This window comes from Stegostoma tigrinum, chromosome 20 (assembly GCF_030684315.1).
Source record: "Stegostoma tigrinum isolate sSteTig4 chromosome 20, sSteTig4.hap1, whole genome shotgun sequence".
Lineage (NCBI taxonomy): Eukaryota > Metazoa > Chordata > Chondrichthyes > Orectolobiformes > Stegostomatidae > Stegostoma > Stegostoma tigrinum.
The window spans coordinates 17,400,676-17,419,893 of NC_081373.1; the positions used below are offsets into that span (position 1 = coordinate 17,400,676).

Sequence of the window (19,218 nt, forward strand, 5' to 3'; positions counted from 1 at the left end):
GCGTACCCTGGCCAATATTTCTGCCTCAGCTTGCTGCAGTGCTCCAACAAAGCTCAATGCAAGACAGAAGAACAACATCTCATGTTCTGCTTGGGTCCCTGCAGCTCAATATCAAGTTCAATAATTAAGAACCCAAACACTTTCTTCCTTTACCTTTACCCACCCCCACACCTCAGGGCATCATGACAGGGACAGCTTTTAGCATAGCCGACCCATTTTCACCAACTGATGGTCCCCATTAGCAGCTTTTCTTTCTCTCTGGAAAAATGTCATCCATCCCCTTGTCTGCCTTACTGTTATTCCCTCTCTGGGCTCCATCTCCACCCATCCGCTCACTCCTTCTATTGAGTGCCTTCCTTCCCTCCACTGCACCCCCTCCCCCAAAAAGTCTGCATCTTGTTTCCTTTTCTTTACATATTTTAAACCTCATTCATGCCCTTCCCTCTGTTTCTGACAGCAGCTGCTCTTCATTCTACTATTCACACCTCTTCCGTGCACATTTTTTGTTTCTTTATTTGCCTCATTACTGCATTGCCTAACCCTGTACCACCAACTTTTTGGTGTCATTTAATGTCTCCCATTTACCACTTTATCACACATACTCCGTTCTGTTTTTTATCCACCTTCTTTGATTGCACTCGTTTGAAATCTAATGGAACTAATTTTTCCTGGGTGTAATGAAAGGTCGTCAACCCGAAATGTTAACTCTGTTTTTTTCTCTCTCCTCAGATGTTGTTTGGGCCAGATCAAAGCTCTGCCGTCCTGGCACATCCCAGTTTTGAATGGTAGTGAACAATTACATAACTAACAAGAGCAGATAACTCCAAAACAAATCGTATCCTCAATGATGGCGACAGCTCAGTACAACAGAGCACACAACTAAGTTTTTGGAGGTAGAGCATTTGCAACCACCTTTAGCCAGAAGTGCTGAGTGAATAATATATTTCTGCCTCCGCCTGAGGCCTGCATCATCATAGATGTCTGACAATTTGTTTGATGTCACATGAAAATGCAAGATTACTAAAGTCATTGAATATAGCAAAAGTCCCAGCCCTAACAACATTCTAGTTTGCAAATGGAAATTTGGCCTTCATTGATGGGGAGGGGATTTCTTATTTTAACCTCACAGGTTGTTTGTGAGGCTGTACAAGGTGTACAGTTTCCCAAGACAGTCCAGAACATCACTTAAGCACAATGCAACACCATCCACGCTCTCAAGGCCAGCTACAACATTGTCATCAAATCAGTAGACAAGGGAGGAGCTACCACCATTTAGAATAAAATGGACTACTGAGAAGTGAACCAACTGCTGAAAAAAGCACAAAGGAGCAGTGCTCTGAAAGCTTAGTGATTTCAAATAAACCTGATGGATCAAAACCTGGTGTCGTGTAACTTCTGACTTTGTCCATCACCACCTCCACAACATGTTTAGAGAAACAGTCTTAGAATGTGAAAACAAAATAAATCGTGCCTATAAGCTATGTGTATTTAGGAGAACATTTTCTGTGGCCTTGAGCAAAATTCTTGAACTTTTTGTTTGAGAACTGATTGTAACTGCATTGGGTCTAAGATTTCACCATCCATTTTTTCAGCTCTAAGCTCTGAATTCATGTTGCCATTTCAAGACAAGCAGATCCAAAACCAGGATTCCTCATGATCAAACTTTTGTAGGAACTGAGCCAGTTCCAAACTATTGGAACTTACCAACAGTTTCTGTAGTAGAATTGTCTGCTTATCTAGGTTAAAAACAACTGCAGGAATTCTTTTGGGTTTTTGATTTTTCACATGACTGAAATTCACCCAAGATTTCATGCTTGTTTAAGTACATAATCATCACACTAGTAAATCCATACCCAGTAAAGTGACATGCCAGTGACTATTCCGGTTTCACTAAATCATCATCGTGCTATTATCTAAATGCTCTTAGAAAACCAAAGGATCTATCATCTTGCCTTAAATTGTTTAAAAACTAATTACAAAGATATGTTATTTCAAGTCAACCCCCATTTTATAAACTAAAGTGACAAGAGCTAGAAACTTCCAAATTGTTCAAGATGTCCACGGTGATCATACATGGCGCTATTTGAGATATGATCTCTCTCTTTCTCTGCCCCCAGGGGACCTCAATATGACACTTGTATGCTCCTTAGAAATAGAAATATAACTCTGAACTGGCTTGAAAACTGATGTGGAGGTGCTCATCCTTAGAAAAAAAACATGATACTGACTGAATATTAATATCCAACACAAGTGGTTTTCTCGGTTAGGGGCTCAGTAAGGATCAATTCACATTGAAGGATTTCTTTCATTCTTGTTGCTCCCGTTATGTATATAGTGATAGTGGCAAGTCTTCATGATATTATTGAATTTTGAGAAAATCATTTATTAAAATCAGCTGATAAATCAAAGCAGCTAAGCTTTCCATACCTGTCACTGTTCAAAACATTCTCAATCACATTCCTTGGAAACATATCACGATGCACATCCCGTTCCTGAATAAACAGGACATAGCAGAGGCGCCGTGCAAGCCAGCCTCGATACCTAAATCGTCAAATAAAGACATGGCAAATGTTGAATAATTTTATCACTGCCCCATTGTAACAACACCAGAGCTCTCACTTTTAACATAAAGCATTTTTCTTTCTGGCCTCAAGGATTTGAAATTGATTTAACAACAGGAAAAATAATGAAAATGCTGCTGAACCGCAATTTTTAAATAAATACTTTTCACCTTGTATATTGTTAAGTAATTGGCAACAAATACATGACAATTGTTTGGTGCAATTCATGTTTTATCCCCCCCATTGTTGGCTGTTTGTTCTCTTTTTCTCCCACTGCACCGCACACCATTTCCCAATTAATAATGTGAGTGCACAGGAAATCTGCTTTCAGACCTTTAATTGCATTATTTCTCAGCAGGGTATGAGGAAATATGCAATATCATACTGGCTGCCACCCCATTTGATGCACCTGCCTAAAAATTGCAGAGCCTTCCAAATGCTAACTTTGGCATTCATAGGTGTAAATTCACCAAATTATTTGTCTGTTACAACACATATATAGAATAACCTGACAAATGTTACTAAGATGCTCATGTCACATGTTCACATGTCCTACAGCGTGGAAAGAGGTCATTCACCTGCTCTGACCTTCAAAGAGCATCCCACGCAAACCCAAACCCCTATTCTATCCCTATAACCCCACATTTACCATGACTAATCCACCTAGCCTGAATATCCCAAGAAACTACAGACCTTTGGACTGTGGGAGGAAGCCGGAGCACCCAGTGGAAACCCATGCAGATATAGGGGTAATATGCAAACTCTTCACAAACAATTGCCCAAGGCTGGAATCAAACCCGGGTCCCTGGCACTGGGAGGCAGCAATGCTCACCACTGAGTCACCATGCTGCTGTAAAATCTATCTTAAAAATGTGGCCTGACTTAAGCTATTGAATCATCCAAGTGAAAGATTCAACAGGAGGAGAGAGAAATCATTTATGCATTTTCCAACAAACAAGGTGGGACTTGCTGATTAACTCGAACAATCGTCATATGATGCTTCACGCTCAATTCAATTTGGTTGTGCTTTCAATAAGTTTCAAATTTTAAGTAACATGTACATTTAACTACTCTATACAATTTTCTCAGTGTAGTTAACAAGGTGTAAAATCTGTTTCAAGTTAACCATTTGAGTTTTCACTGCACAAGCCATATGTGGTAACTTAACGTACACTAAAAAGATATGAGTTGAACCTAACCATGCTCAAACAATCTTTAAAAAGTAGTGTAATCTCAGAAGGAGTACTGTAAAAATGGAATAAGGCAACAGTAAGATTAGTCTCAAAAATTTAACTAAATGAATGCTTTTTGGAAAGATGTCATGTCAGTCCAGATTAGCCCTGCTACCTCACAATATCAGGGGCCTAGTTTCGATTCCAACCTTGGGAGACTGTCTGTGTGGAGTCTGCACGTTCTTCCCGTGTCTGCGTGGGTTTCCTTCAGGTGCTCCGGTTTCCTCCGACAGTCCAAAGATGTTTAAGTTAGGTGAATTGGATATGCTTAATTGCCCCATAGTGTTATGGGACGTGCAGGCCAGGTTAACTATGGAAAATGTGGGGCTACAGGGATAGCACGGGATGCTCTTTGGAGGACTGGTGCAGACTCAATGAGCCAAATGGCCTCTATCTGCACTGAAGGGATTCTATGATTGCTCCCAGATTGTGAATTGAATCAATATATCTTATAACGTATATCTTATAAATACTTATTCATTAAATAGAAAGAAAAAAAATCTCCATTTTTTGCTTGGTTAATTTTCATCACAGATTCAGATCATACCTGGTGTGTGTTTCATTAATATAAATCACATTCCGTAGTCCCTGAGAAGGGATGCTGGTATTGAAAAGTTTATCCTGGATAGCAAAAAACAAAAGACTGAAGTTATGATTTTGCACTATGTTCAGAATTATTAAAACAACATTGTTCAATCACCAAAAGAAAAGACTTCTTTCAAACTTTATTGTAACTGCAGCATGAAAATTCTGAACAGTGAGTTAAAACACAGTGTCAGACTGGGTTAAGCGCATTAGCCTTTCACCTCTGACCTGGGTTAGAATTCAAACACTCCTCTGCTGCAAAACATCTCTATAAGGATTCTAAATGAAATGAGCCATGCATTCTCAAACATTCCTTAATTTGGTAATAAATTAAAAATCTCAGACAGACAGCAACAAAAATAGTTTGTTGTTTACACCAAGAGGGCATTTTGTCAATCACAACCTGGAAAGATCTTTCCCACCTGGTCGGTGACGAATTATCTGATTTCAGTCACGTGTCAGAAACAGTATAAATTTTTTCTATTCCCTTGAATTAGGGAAATGAAAGTCAGCCAGGGCTCCCAAAGGTATTCACCAAAACCTGCTGTAATTGTGCATGTGTGGACATCAAGCAAAGACAAAATAGAGATGTTGACTGAACAGCCTGCTAGGTTTATCTTGGTTTGAATATGAATAATAGTTATTCAGCCAAGAGTTTCCGAAGTGCTTGGATTCATACAAAGCAAGGAGTCGAATTGTTCAGGAAAGAAACAGGGAAAATAAAGTGCTGGGAAAAACATGGATAGTTTAAGCAATGCAGTTAACTTAGAGATGCAGCTGTGGTGCATTCTGAGTGCAAGATGCTATCACTTATCTTTGCAAACACAAAATCTGCAGAAAGCCGTAAGATAGAAGATTAAGCCTTCAATTCACTGCTTCTGCTTTTTACACCAAAAGGTTGAAAATCAAAAGAAATCAAGAATAAATATTTAAACCAAAAACATTTAATATATGAAATTGCTTTGTGCATCTTAAATAAACAGCTGGTAAAACAGCAACAAGCAGAAAATAACACACGGTTCACCACACCTCACCCATTTGCCAAGAGTCTGACGGCCTTTCCAAAAGTCTCCTCTGATTCTCAATTGCTCTCCTATCCCTTCCCTTTCCCCTACCCTCCCAAAACAGCAGTTTTCTTTATACTTTTTTGTGCTGCTATCACTCTATGATTCTGTTCAAATCTATCATTCCAACACTAAATGTACCGTATGTTACACTGCTCTTCATGTTCCAATTGGTACTTCTCAATTTTAGTTTCCTTTCTCTCAGAATCTTATAACCTTGGCTTTGTTCTGATTTATTGTCATGGACTTGCCCCAACGTTCTAAAAAAGGTCGTGTTTTACCTAAAGGAATTCTTCCTTTACTATTTCGTCATTTATAGCTTTATTATTAATTTCACTCCTGTCCTATAGACTATTTTTAAACATCTTTCCTTGACCACTGATATGATGCCTCTAAAATCTATAGAAATACAAAAAAAAACTGGTTTGTGTTCTCATTTCCCAACTCTTCCTTTGGAATTCTGCTCTACAATAACTAAAGTAGACCTAGAAAGTCAATAAATTTGAAAGATTAATTCTGCCTTAGTAGTCACAAGAAAGTTACCTAAATCTGTTGGCTCATCATTAAACATCTGAATGGAAGCTGGGGAAGTGATTGTTGCGCCTCTTTCTTGAGATATTTGTATCATCGATAGCCATGGATGAGGTGCCAGAAGACTGGAGGGTAGCTAATCTAGTGCCATTACTTAAGTGAGGTGGTAAGGAAAAGCCAGGGAACTACAGACCAGTGAGTCTAATGTCAGTGGAGGGTAATTTGTTGGAGGGGATTCTGAGGACAGGATTTACACGTATTTGGAAAGGCAAGAACTGATCAAGGAGAGTCAATGTGGCTTTGTGCGTGGGAAATCATGTCTCACTAACTTGATTGAGTTCTTTGAAGAAGTGACAGAAGACTGCTGAAGGCAAAGTAGGGGACATTCTCTATATGGACTTCAGTAAGGCAGTCAACAAGATTCTGCATGGTTGATTTGTTAGCAAGGTTAGATCACATGGAATCCAGGGAGAGCTAGTTATTTGGATATAACATTAGCTTGAATGTAGAAGACAGAGGGTGGTGGTGGAGGGTTGCTTTTCCGACTGGAGGCCAATGACCAGCAGTGTGCAGCAAGGATCAGTGCTGGGTCCACTGCTTTTAGTCATTTATATAAATTATGTGGATGTGAATGTAGGAGGAATGGTTAGTAAGTTTGCAGGTGGCACCAAAATTGGTGGTGTAGTGGACAGCGAAGAAAGTTGACGTATAGTACAACAGAACTTTGATCAGATAGGCTGAGGAGTGGCAGAGTTTAATTTAGATAAGTGTGAGGTGTTGCATTTTGGTAAAGCAAATCAGGGCAGGACCTAGATACTTAATAGTAAGGTCCTTGAGAGTGTTGCTGAACAAAGAGACTAAGGGGTGCAGGCTCCTAGTTCCATGAAGGTGGAGTCACAAGTTGACAGGGTAGTGAAGAAGACACTTGGTATGCTTGCTCCTACTGGTCAGTGCATTGAGTACAGGAGTTGGATTGTCATGTTGCAGGTGTGCAGTTCATTGTTTAGGCCACTTTTAGAACACTGCATTCAATTCTGGTCTCCCTGCTATAGGAAAGACGTTGTTAAAATTGAAAGAGTTCAGAAGGGAATGTTGCCCAATTGGAGGGTTTGAGCTCGAGGGAGAGGCTGAATAGACTGGGGCTGTTTTCACTGGCGTATCCGAGGCTGAGGGGTGATCTGACAGAGAGTTTATAAACTCATGAGGGGCATGGATGGGGTGAGTAGCCAAAGTCTTTTTTCCAGTGTAGGACAGTCCAAATGTAGAGGGCATGGGTTTAAAGTGAGAGGGGAAGGATTTTAAAGGGACCCAAGGGATAACTTTTCACACAGAGGGTGGGGTGTGTATGGAATTAGCTACTAGAGGAAGTGGAGGAGGCTGGTAAAACTACAACATTTAAAAGGCACTTGGATGGGTACGTGAATAAAGGGTTTAGAGGGATATGGGCTAAATGCTGGCAAACAGGACCAGATTAAATTAGGATACCTGGTTAGAGTGTATGAGTTGGACCAAAGAGTCTTTTCCATGCTGCACAACTATATGGCTCTTCATTAAACGATGGAACCAAACAGATGTCATATTCATTATACAAATGTCAATCAAATTATACATAATAGACAATAATGTTTGAAAGATACTTTAAAAGTTTAAAAGGACAAATGCTTAATGCATCGGTACAATTACCCTGCTTACTGGAGAACACACATGGCAGCACCGTCCAACAAATGGTCGCTTCCTGCTCAGAAGCAACTCCTTTCCAGTAGCAGCTGCAGATCGAAATACAGCAGAACTAGGACTGTACTCTACCTGTAAAATATTACAAGTGGAGAGTCATGCAAAGGTATTTTGATGAAAAATACATACAATGAAATTAGTGAAATTGATTTCCGGTTTAAGAGTGTGTTAATCAACTCAAACAATTTCTGAACAAGCCCTCTGCTTAAATGAAAGTGAAGGGAAGTACATTATTATTCAACATATTCTCCTACAGCTATTGAAAATATTTGTCTGTGTATGGTTAGAAAATTTAATCTGAAGCTAACAGCCATTGACACAAATTTATTCAACTCTAAATAACTCAAAGTCACTCTGCTGCTGTTAATGGTGATCATAGAGGTCCTCTGTAATGGGGTCCATGACTTCAGCAGCTCAGCTCAGTTCAGCTAAATTCGTGAACTGCTACAGTCCATGTGGTATAGGTAGTAACACAATGGTGTTAGGGAGGAAGTTCCATGATTTTAAACCAGTGATAGCAGGGGAACAATAATATAGTTCCAAGTTTAAAAAGTGGATGGCTGCCCCCCTCCAGCTAAAAAGAATCAACGGAATGACATCTGGGCGCAGCCAGTGGGACAGAAAGCCCGAAGGGAAGTCTATCCAAAAACTGACAAATCTGAAGATTACCAAGGAGTCTTACTTTTGTGTTATTTTCATGCAAATATTGGATTGAATAGCCTTTTCCTGGAGCTGTCATTCACATGAATTTAAATGTTCTCAGCTTCAAATAACCTATTCAAGATTTTATCCAGAAATTTCTAGTCTCAAACTGCTCCTAAACTCCTGACTCTAGGGTAATCTATTGTTCTTGGCCCACCCTTTCTTAGGAGCACTGCTTTATACATTCATCTTCATCTAAGAATTCTGCAAAACTGACTCAGACAGAAAGTAAAAAAAAACTTTACTTTTCAACCTATATGTGTTTCCTCTCACCTTAACAACAAACAAGTCCAGAAATGTCTAACAAAAACTCTGCCAAATTGTTTACCTTGTTCAATCATAAACTTTCCTAACTTATACAAAAACCCAGTAACCCTGAAGCTAATCTCCTCAAATTGTTTTGTAATAAATCACCATGGCACCTGAAATATCTCTAAGTTAACTATTACAGTCTTCAGACAAAATAAATGATGTTAAAAACATATATAAATCACAGACTACATCACATCAGTTATGTGCTTGCTTACTGGTTCATCATTGGAACTCTTCATTCTGTTGCCAACCTGTGCTCTTGAGTTTGGCAAATAGGCTTGGTCTATCACAGAAGTAATCAGCACCGACTCAGCCATATCTCTCACACAGTCAAGTTCTGCAAATGTAGTTAAAAAGTACAAATTTAAACAATAGTTAAAGCTTCAATATAATAGATACGAAAATTTGTATCAGAAATATTTAATGTTTATGTAATCTTGCACAACTGAGTCTTTAGTTACTGATAAAACTTGTTAGCCTTGGCTCAGTGGTATAACTCTTATTTCTTGGGAAGAAGGTTCAAGCTACAGTGTACATACTGCAGTACACAAAGTTTGCCGCACTATCGGGGGATGAAATGTTAAACTGAGGCCTTGTCTCTAGACAAACAAAACCTTATGACATTTTGTAAATAACAGTACGGAAGTTCTTAAAGGCCAAAAGTTATCTTGTGACAGATTATCTAGTTATGTGACTTATGACAGCTTCTGAGATGTTGCTGTTTGCAAACTGATTGTCAGTTCTCCCAATAATACCTGCATTTCAAAGTCGCTTAAGTAGCTGAAATGTGATTAAGGACATCCTGTACTCATGGATGATGTTGCTATGTAAATTCAGGTTATTTTCCTTTCATCAGTTCTGTCTATGCTTCTGTGCTATGCAAACAATCACTGAATGGCATTCGCAATGTTTTCTATTGACTGGTCGGTTATTGAGGGAGCTGTAATGTAGCAAGTATCAGGTAAGTAGTACTTTGGGCAATGAGAGGTCACTGTAAACAATCAGCAGATATATGGCATAATTATATGAATTAAAATGCACAGGAAAAACATGAAGGATAGATTCGATGACTATTCCTGCTCGAACTGTGCATTATTTAATTGAGGCATCGTGGCATACTTATGAATGGTGTAGGATCTCAATCTCACATGCAATTTATAAACCGGACTAGCTGTTAGAGTGTACAGTATAATCATTTAGCATGGTTCACTTCAGACATTTCTGCCCCAATTGATAATTCACTTTCTTTGTTAAGATTTTGACTCTAAAATCTTATAAATTTTGTTTGCAATACTGGGTTGGCAATTTCCATGAATTACATAAAGTAACTTGTGAACTAAGCTCATATTCCCTTCATAGAGCAAAAAACAACTTTTTACCGAATTTAAAAAAGGTCAAATTCTCTTTATGAATTAGGACATTTTCATGATAACTATTCAACAAATGCAATAAGGCTCACCCTCCTATCCAGGGATTTATTCAAAGTACCTGAAGTATCCACTGACCGCTGTTACATTCTATTGCGATTAAGCTAATGCTTTGTTTGTGAACCTGATAGTTATCAATTCAACATTCTAAGTAACAAAATTTTGCTAATGATTACTTGGAACACAACATAACTTTTTTAAAACTGGGAAATCATCAATAAAAATGCAAATTTTAACTGAACTATACAAACCAAGAGAACACCATTTCAACTTCTGGTGTGTGCTCATTGGCCTTTCTAGGGTGGCAGTATGATAGGCAGATTTTCGTGTGGGTGCGTGCTTATGTGGGTGGGGTACAGAGTGTAGGATGCCAAGTTGGAAGTGGCAGCGTGCCAAAGTGCAAGTTGCATGATGCAGTGCTTAGCGTAGGTGGGTCCAGCCAGGATTTGGATAGGGTTAAGTCTGTAACGAGGGTGCTAGGTCAAGTCAGCTTTGTTGGGATGTTTGGGAAAGGGGTGGAGATGTCAGGTTAGGTATGGCAGAAGGGGGAATTTTATTGGATTGGGTCCAGAATTTTGGTACGGGTGCTCAGGTTGGATCCAGCTGTGGTGCAAGCAGGAAGATGTCAGGTCAGTTCTGGTTCATTTCAGTAAAAAGTGGAACGAAGTTGGGTGTGATCTGGCAAGAATGGGATCTTGAGACAAGCTTTGATGGAGGTGTTAATTTTGTGTCTGAAGAAATAATAAAATCAGTTGAATAATTACTCAGTTCCATCATACAGAAGAACAATGAAATTAGGTTGAAACTTCAGTCCAGTAGTAAGCGAGTGCTGCATTGTCAGAGGTAGCGTCTTTCAGACCAGACATTAAACTGAGGCCAGTTCCTCTTTACGTAAAAGATTCTATTGTATTATTTGAAAATGCACAGCTTTCTGGAGTCTTTAACAATTTTCATCCTGCAACAATAACAGATTTAGGTTGTGATTCTTCTCTCTGGGAAAATTAACATGCACAAGTTGGCTGCTGTATTTTTCATGTGGCACAGTAGACAGCATTTTATTAGCTGTTACAAATTTTAAGATGTTTCAAAAAGGAAAAGCTATATAAATTGAATTCTTTGTTTCATTACTTCATTAAACAGCGAATTCATCAAGCAAGAAGACGGTTCAAAGTTACTTTTTTCAATTAACTGACGAATACTTCAAAGAACTAAGGAGGAAAAATCTACGCATTACTGAAAAATTACTTGGAATCTTTGAGGTCAAAAGCCAAACTTTTAAAATTTAATTAATTGTAAAAAAACAGAGCTGTGACAAAATAAATCTAATTGTGGGAATCAAACAAGTTGGAAAAACTGGGCATTTTCACTTCAGTCAAACTGTGTTCCTGAAAATTCCGATTTTTAATCTCATAGGAATCAATGTTCAAGTTGGAGAGCTTTTGCTGGGGCTTGCTCAGCAAAGAAAAAAAAATTATACCTGTACTCTTTAAATTGAAATACAGTACTTTTAAATGAAAGATAATAAAAACTACTTAAATAAATATTAAAATTAATATTAATTAATACTTTACTTATAGACCGTCTTGTAGTGATCATTATACATTAATGATCTAGATGAAGGAACTGAGGGCATTCTGGTTATTTAGGCAGAGGGGTGCAGGCAGATTAGGAGATTGAGCAAAGAAGTGACGGATGGAATGCAACGTGGGAAAATGTGAGGTCATGCAGTTTGATAGAAAGAATAGAGGCACGGACTACATTCTAAAGGGGGAGAAAATTCAGAAATCTGAAGTGCAAAGGGACTTGAGAGTTCTAGTCCCGGATTCTTTAAGGAAATTTGCAGGTTGAGTCGGTAGCTAGGAATGCAAACACAATATTGGCATTTATTTCCAGAACTAGAATATAAAAGCAGGGACGTACTTCTGAGGCTTTATAAAGTTCTGGTCAGATCACATTTAGAGTATTGAGAGTTATTTTTAGGCCCCATACCTCAAGAAGGATGTACTGGCCTTGGAGTGAAGCGAGGGAGGGTTCACAAGAATGATTCCAGCAAAGAAAGGCTTAACGTATGAGGCACATTTGAGGGCTCTGGATCTATACTCAATGGTGTTTAGAAGGATGAGAGGGGGTCTAACCGAAACTTAGAGAATACTGAATGGCTTGGACAGAGTGAACGTCGGGAAGATGTTTCCATTACCAGGAGAAACTAGGATCAGACGACGCAGCCTTACATAAAGAAAAGACCATTTTGGAACAGAAATAAGGAGAAACTTCTTCAGCCAGAGAGTGGTGAATCTATGGAATTCATTTCCACAGAAGGCTGTAGAGGCCAGGTCATTGAGTTTATTTAAAACAGAGATAGATACTTTCTTGATTGTCATGGGGATCAAGCATTACAGGTTGAGAGACTTGTCATCTATGATTGATTGGAGGAGCAGACTCAGTGGGCCTAATGGCTTAATTTATGCTCCTATGTCTTATGGACCTGCTAATTGTGGTGATGGTGATGGCACTGCTTAGGGTCTCTGGCAGGGAGGGCCATTGCTTGATGGGTTATGGATTGCCAGCGAAGGCCCTCACTTGTTCCTGGTCATTTTGTGGTTCCTGCATGGTGGTGCCTTTTCAGGTGCCCAGTGCGGCCCTTCTTTCTGGGCTGCTGCCACTTGTCGTGTCAGCTTAGGTCACAGATTGATGGGGCTATGGATCCACATGTACTTCCCTGGCTTTCCAACTTTGTTCTGATGGCTGTGGGCTGCAATCCATCACAGTGGCCATGCTAAATATTTGACAGGTCAAAGAGGTGGGATGAGGTTAGTAGGAGGGAAATGGAGGTGGGGCTTGAGGTGGGAGGAGGGGACAGGTGAGAGGAAGAACAGGTGATGGAGGCGGGGACGAGCTCCTTGACCTGTTCGTCCTCCCCAGACTGACCTATCCCCTCCCCACCTAAACTCCCCTCTCCACCTATCTTCTCCTCTATCCATCTTCTGTCTGCCTCCCCCCTTCTCCTTATTTATTTCAGAACCCTCTCCCCATCCCCCTCTCTGATGAAGGGTCTATGCCCGAAACGTCAGCTTTTGTGCTCCCAAGATGCTGCTTGGCCTGCTGAGTTCATCCAGCTTCACAGTTTGTTATCTTGGATTTTCCAGCATCTGCAGTTCCCATTATCTCTGATCACTATATGAAGGTCTTGTAGCCAGATGCTCCTAGCTCAGGTCCCACCCCAGAAGCAATGGCCAAGGGAAATGTTCATAATATAGCTGAACAGGGTGAGTATTAACAAACAAACTCTTCCAACACTCACAGGTGGACACGGCCTTTGCTTTGCTTTGATTTATCCTATTTCTTTCTTTAAGCCTTCTTGATGTCGGGGGAGGACTAGTACAGATCATCAACTACATGCCCCATCTATAAAGGTGGGTAAATGTAGCAACCATCCCCCCCACCCACCGTGTAATAGCATCTGAAAATGACATTGAAAGTCTTTCTTGTTAAATGGTTCAGAACTTCTATTAGTGATAACACAGCATCATTTGTTGTCATGGAAGTCAGGGCCCTCATTCGCAGCAACTCCGAGATAAAGACAATGTCATGAAATAGCTCAGTAAGCACTTAGCTGTGGGTACCCTTTTCCCACTGACCATAGAAATACACCCTCTGGTTTGAAGCTTGATTGACAGGTTACTTATTTGGAACAGCTTACATGTCAAAAATTAGAGGCATCACTTTTAAGTCAAATTCTACATTCACCATTTTTTTTCAATTCCCTCTTTGACAAGTTGTTTAGTCCTGATCTCAACGAACACTTTAACACCATTTGTGATGATTTCCAAACTAGACAAGTTCCCCTCTCCTCCCCCAGAATAAATAGAAACTATTCAGCTATACTGTTTTTAGACTCAAAATAATGAACACATGATTCAACTCCATCCTGCGTGTTCCAATCCTGCTTGAAACAATCTTATTGTAGCTGAAATTAACATATCAAAACAGCGTTACTCATTTTGGGTCTGATACGCATTTGGCATTTTAACATTGCCAGCGCATTCCAGTGGCATTTTTCAGCCAATGTCTACAGTATGCAAATATGCAAAGGTACAAAAGAAATACATTTAATGCTTTTTTTATATTGTCGATTTTCTCAACTTCTGCAAGACTGTTCACTTGAACTGTCTAATTATTCTTCTGGATCTCCCTAACAAGATAAAATTCTTGGCCACAACCCATTACTCATAGGTAGCCGAGTCGTCTTTACTACAGGTGGATTAATACCCATTCTGAGCTCATAACATTGCTCAGAACTCAATGTGTAGCTATGTTCCTATAAACTATGATATGCAAAGAATACATCATGATTATGGCTGTAAAATACTGAGAAATCTAACTACCCTTTGATTTATTACGAAGGACAGAGAATACTGACCCAATAACCTGAAGGCAACAGAGCGTAATTCAGAGCAATGCAAGGAAGTGATTTACTTTATTGTTTTCCTTTATTAATCATCTTTACAGCACAAATGACGAATTAACTCATGCATTATTGGGCTTCACATATGGAACTCGAGGTTAAAATATTATTCATTGTGTAGATTAGTAATGAAGAAATGGAAGACAGCCGGGCAGGAAAAAGTATGATCTTTAATGTTCGTAACAGGACATTCTAATTACAAGTAAATCATCAGAGGAAAGCTACTCCTGACAACTGAGGAGTCATACTACTACTATTGAACATTTTATTTTAGCATTAGTCTGGCTGCAGGAAATGTTTTATTTTTTTTTAAAAATGGCTTATCCAAGAGCCTGGAATTCGACAAGCCTGACAGTGGTCTTGAATAACAAAGTGTGAAGCTGGATGAACACAGTAGGCCAAGCAGCATCTCAGGAGCACAAAAGCTGACGTTTCAGGCCTAGACCCTTCATCAGAGAGGTCACGTCAGATTTTGTGCTCCTGAGATGCTGCTTGGCCTGCTGTGTTCATCCAACTTCACACTTTGTTATCTTGGATTCTCCAGCATCCTCAGTTCCCATTATCAGTGGTCTTGAATAAATGTAATTAATCTTCACCAAGATCACTACTAAACCATTGCTGGAAGTTTCCCTTCGTGCAACTGGAGTCAAAATCTTATTGGAATTCAATGCCTATTTTGAGGCACAAATAAAAATGTTCTGCACCAAAACTGCTGGATTCAGAGGCAAGAGGGCTTCCAACTGAGCCACAGCTGGCACAGTATTTATACCTTCTGTTCACTTTAGTTGCAGAATTAGTTTGACGTGTTGCTGTTACATAGGGAAACACAGCAGCCATTTCACACACATCAAACTCTCACAACAAGAAAGAAACTCATCACAATAAAAATGAAGTACAAATGAGGTCAAAACAAGGTCATATTGTCTATTTCAAATAGTCAGGTAGATGTTTAGGATCTTATGGCACAATATAAGAAGTGGCATGCTCTGCATCTTGGCCAATGCAGCTTCCTCAACAAACATTACCAAAAACAGTCAATAACCTCATTGTCCTTTCTGGGCCTGTTTCAGGGTTTCTGCTGTGCTAAGACAATGTCTGCCATATGTGCTATTATAACTACAGACACAGAAATTCAAATTAACAAAATCTATATATCACCGAGAAATATCCCACAACAATATTTTCTCATTTGTTCATGGGATGTCAATGTCACATCTTAGGTCAACTTTTATTACCAGCCCCTAATTCCTCAGAGGACAGTTCAGAGGAGATTTACGACATTGCTTCCAGAGCAGAAGGGTTTGTCTTATTAAGAGAATTTGAGCAGTTTAGGCCTGTACTATCACCTTACTGAGGGTCTGGAGTTAGATGGAGGCCAGACCAGGTAAGGATGGAATAGTTCCTTTCCTAAAGAATATTAGTGAACCAGAGGTTCTTGCAACATTGAACACTGGTCACATTGGTGTCATTAGGCTAGCTTATCCCAGCTCTAAAAAAATTGTATTCAAATTTCATCATTTGTCATGATGGGACTTGAACCCATGTCCCCAGAACATTAGATCAGGATTTGTCCAATGCTATTACACTGTGATGGGAAGTATGATAGCCGAATTTGCAGATGACACTAAAATAGGTGGGGAAGTAAGTTGCAATGGAGAAATAAGAAATTTACAAATGAACATAGCTAGGTTAGGTGAATGGGCTAAAATTTGGCAGATGAAGTTTAACGTGGATAAGCGTGAGATTATCAATTTTGGTCAGAGGAATACAAAGGCAAATGTATGATCTAAATGGAGAGAAACTTCAGAGTGCTTCAGTGCAGAGGGATCTAGTTGTCCTTGTGTATAAATTGCAGAAGACTAGTATGCTGGTACAGCAGATAATACTGAAAAGAAGTAGAGTTTTGGCATTTATTGCTAAAGGGATACAGTATACAAATAAAGAAGTGTTGCTGCACAGGTCAAGGGGGTGGGATGAGGTTAGTAGGCATAAGGCACCAGTGAAATCACACCCGGAGCACTGCGTGTAAGTTTGAACCCCCTTCTCAAGGAGGGACGCAGTCATATTGGAGGCAGTTCAGAGGAGATTTACTAAATTGCTTCCAGAGAGGAGGGGTTTGTCTTATGAAGAGAATTTGAGCAGTTTAGGCCTGTACTCTCTGGAGTTTAGAAAAATGAGAGGAGTTATAATTGAATCAGAGATAATAGGAGCTGCAGATGCTGGAGAATCCAAGATAACAAGGTGTGGAGCTGGATGAAGACAGCAGGCCAAGCAGCATCTTAGGAGCAGGAAAGCTGATGTTTCAGGCCGAGATCCTTCATCAGAAAAGGGGGATGGGGAAGAGGTTCTGAAATAAATAGGGAGAGAGGGGGAGGCAGACTGAAGATGGATAGAGGAGAAGATAGGTGGTCTCCTCTATCCATCTTCAGTCCACCTCCCCCTCTCTCCCTATTTATTTCAGAATCCTCTCCCCATCCCCCTTTTCTGATGAAGGATCTAGGCCCGAAACGTCAGCTTTTGTGCTCCTAACATGCTGCTTGGCCTGCTGTGTTCATCCAGCCCCACACTTTGTTATCTAGAATGAAGGATCACATTTTTAGGAAAAGGGGTACAAGATTTAAAACAAACAAGGATAAATTACTTCTCTCAAAGGGTCATGAATCTGTGGAATTTACTATCGCAGAGTGAGGTGGATTCTGGAACACTGGTATATTTAAGGAGCTGACAGACAGATTTTTAATTCATTAATGGGTTATGGGGATTGGGCATTCAAGTGGAGATGATGCCAAGATGAGATCAGCAGCATCATATTGAATGGCAGGGCAGGTTTGAAGGGATGAGTTGCCTAGTCCTCCTCTTAGCTCTTATATTCTCATATCACCACCTCCCCAGTTGTGATAATGTAACATACAAATATCTTTCATTGGCTAAATAACTGTATAACACAAAAATGATGCAAGTTTCTTCCTAATTGTTTAAGTGACAGCACCAAGTTGCTCACAAACATTACTGAGCATCTAAATATATTTTAGTACATGTATACAGATGGGACATTCATTAAACCTAGGGGAACAGTTATGGCTGTTATGTTAAAGTGTGGTCAGTTACTGAGTTTAGTTATACAATATTCTAGTTAATTACAGCAATAAATTTTAATACAGCAATTGACGTTAATAAATAAAGACTTCCTGACTGTAGCTACTTGTTTGAACAGGAAAAGCCACGCTTCAGATGAAAAACTCAAACACAAAAGGGCCACAAATGCTCAAACCAGCTCGAAATGAATAGCCAGGATTTTTTCCAGTGATGCAGCATCCAGCCAGGCATCTGGTAGGCCTAATTTCACACTTCACTTGCCTTACAGTGCCTGGGAGATTATTTTTAAATTGCTGTCAGTATTCTAGTGATAGACTAGGGACTGTATTGTGTTTATTGGGACAGGCTGCAGACACTGCTGCAGCATTGTGATAACGTAGAAATTGGTATTGAACTCAGACAGATCCCACTTAACCTTGTGATCGCAGCTGAAATAGCACTGCATCTTATCCTGTGCCACCAAACTGGTAATTAATGGATTGGGAACAGCCAAAGAGTTTTAAAGCATAAATCACAAATAAAGTTGCACTTCAGAAAAAACACTGTTTTTTCTTTAAATAATTAATGCTTGCACTGCATTTCAATATATCTCAGAAATGTCTTCAAAGCATTTCACACATAATTTTTTTTTAAAAAATCACCTGTTTAGCACCTTTCTCAACCATTGGCTATCCCAAAGTATTCTATAAGATTTTAGGTATCTACTCATTATTGCAAATCAGGAAATATAACAGCTAACTGGCACAACAAGCTCCAAAAACAGCAATTTTGACAATGACTAAGCTATGTGATTTCGTAACGTTGGTTGAGGAATAAATATTAGTCAAGGCACTGGGGAGAACACTCCTGGTTTTCTCGAAATTGCACCACCAGTCTTTCACTTAGAATACAGAGGACAATGTAGCACTCTTTCAGTTCCATACTGGAAGTGTCCGCCTTAAATATTGCGCTCAAATGCTGAAGTAAAACATTAACAAGCACCATTAGATTTAGAGGCAAATGTGTTTTCAACTGTGCCACAGCTGACATGTTATTTACACTTCATATACATGTTATTTACAGAACAGCTTCAAAGTACAGCTGCTATGTAGGGAATCACATCAACCATTCTGCACGCATCTAACTACCAAAACACAGAGAAGTTGAATTACTAGTTTAAGGAGTTTTTATTGGCGTTCGTTGAAGGTTGAATACCCATCAGGACATGGGAAGTAACCCTGAACTCTGTTTTAAATTCAGCAATACCAGAAACATTAAAGCAGATGAGCATGGTGTCTGTTTTAACAAACAGGACTTATAAGGATAAATATCAACAGATATATGCACAAGTTGATTGGTTTCCCCTTAAAGGTGAGAGAATCTGGAACTTCCTTCTTCAAACGGGAAAGCTCAAATTTTTAAGGCAAAGAAAGATAGATTCTTGATTACAAGGGAATGAATGATTATCCATGGCATGCAGGAACGTAGGGTTGAGGTTAAAATCAGATAAGCATGATTTTATTGAATGAT

At 39.4% G+C, this 19,218-nt stretch overlaps 1 protein-coding gene across 7 annotated transcripts in view; it reads right to left on the minus strand.

Annotated features, from left to right (window-relative positions):
• gpam (glycerol-3-phosphate acyltransferase, mitochondrial) overlaps positions 1-19,218 on the minus strand; it is a 78,846-nt gene that overhangs the window by 43,551 nt on the left and 16,077 nt on the right. For 5 of the 7 annotated variants that reach the window (XR_007249568.2, XM_059653026.1, XM_048551220.2 and 2 more), the window contains exons 3-6: positions 8,937-9,058; positions 7,657-7,779; positions 4,341-4,414; positions 2,428-2,541 (exon numbers count right to left, since the gene is read on the minus strand). Coding sequence is in view for 6 of the 7 variants with exons in the window: in XM_059653026.1 (XP_059509009.1) it covers positions 2,428-2,541; positions 4,341-4,414; positions 7,657-7,779; positions 8,937-9,038 (413 nt within the window). In the remaining variant the exon portion in view is untranslated. Of the gene's footprint in view, positions 1-2,427; positions 2,542-4,340; positions 4,415-7,458; positions 7,560-7,656; positions 7,780-8,936; positions 9,059-19,218 lie in introns of those variants that run through there. The other 2 variants (XM_048551221.2, XM_059653027.1) reach the window with 2 other exon arrangements.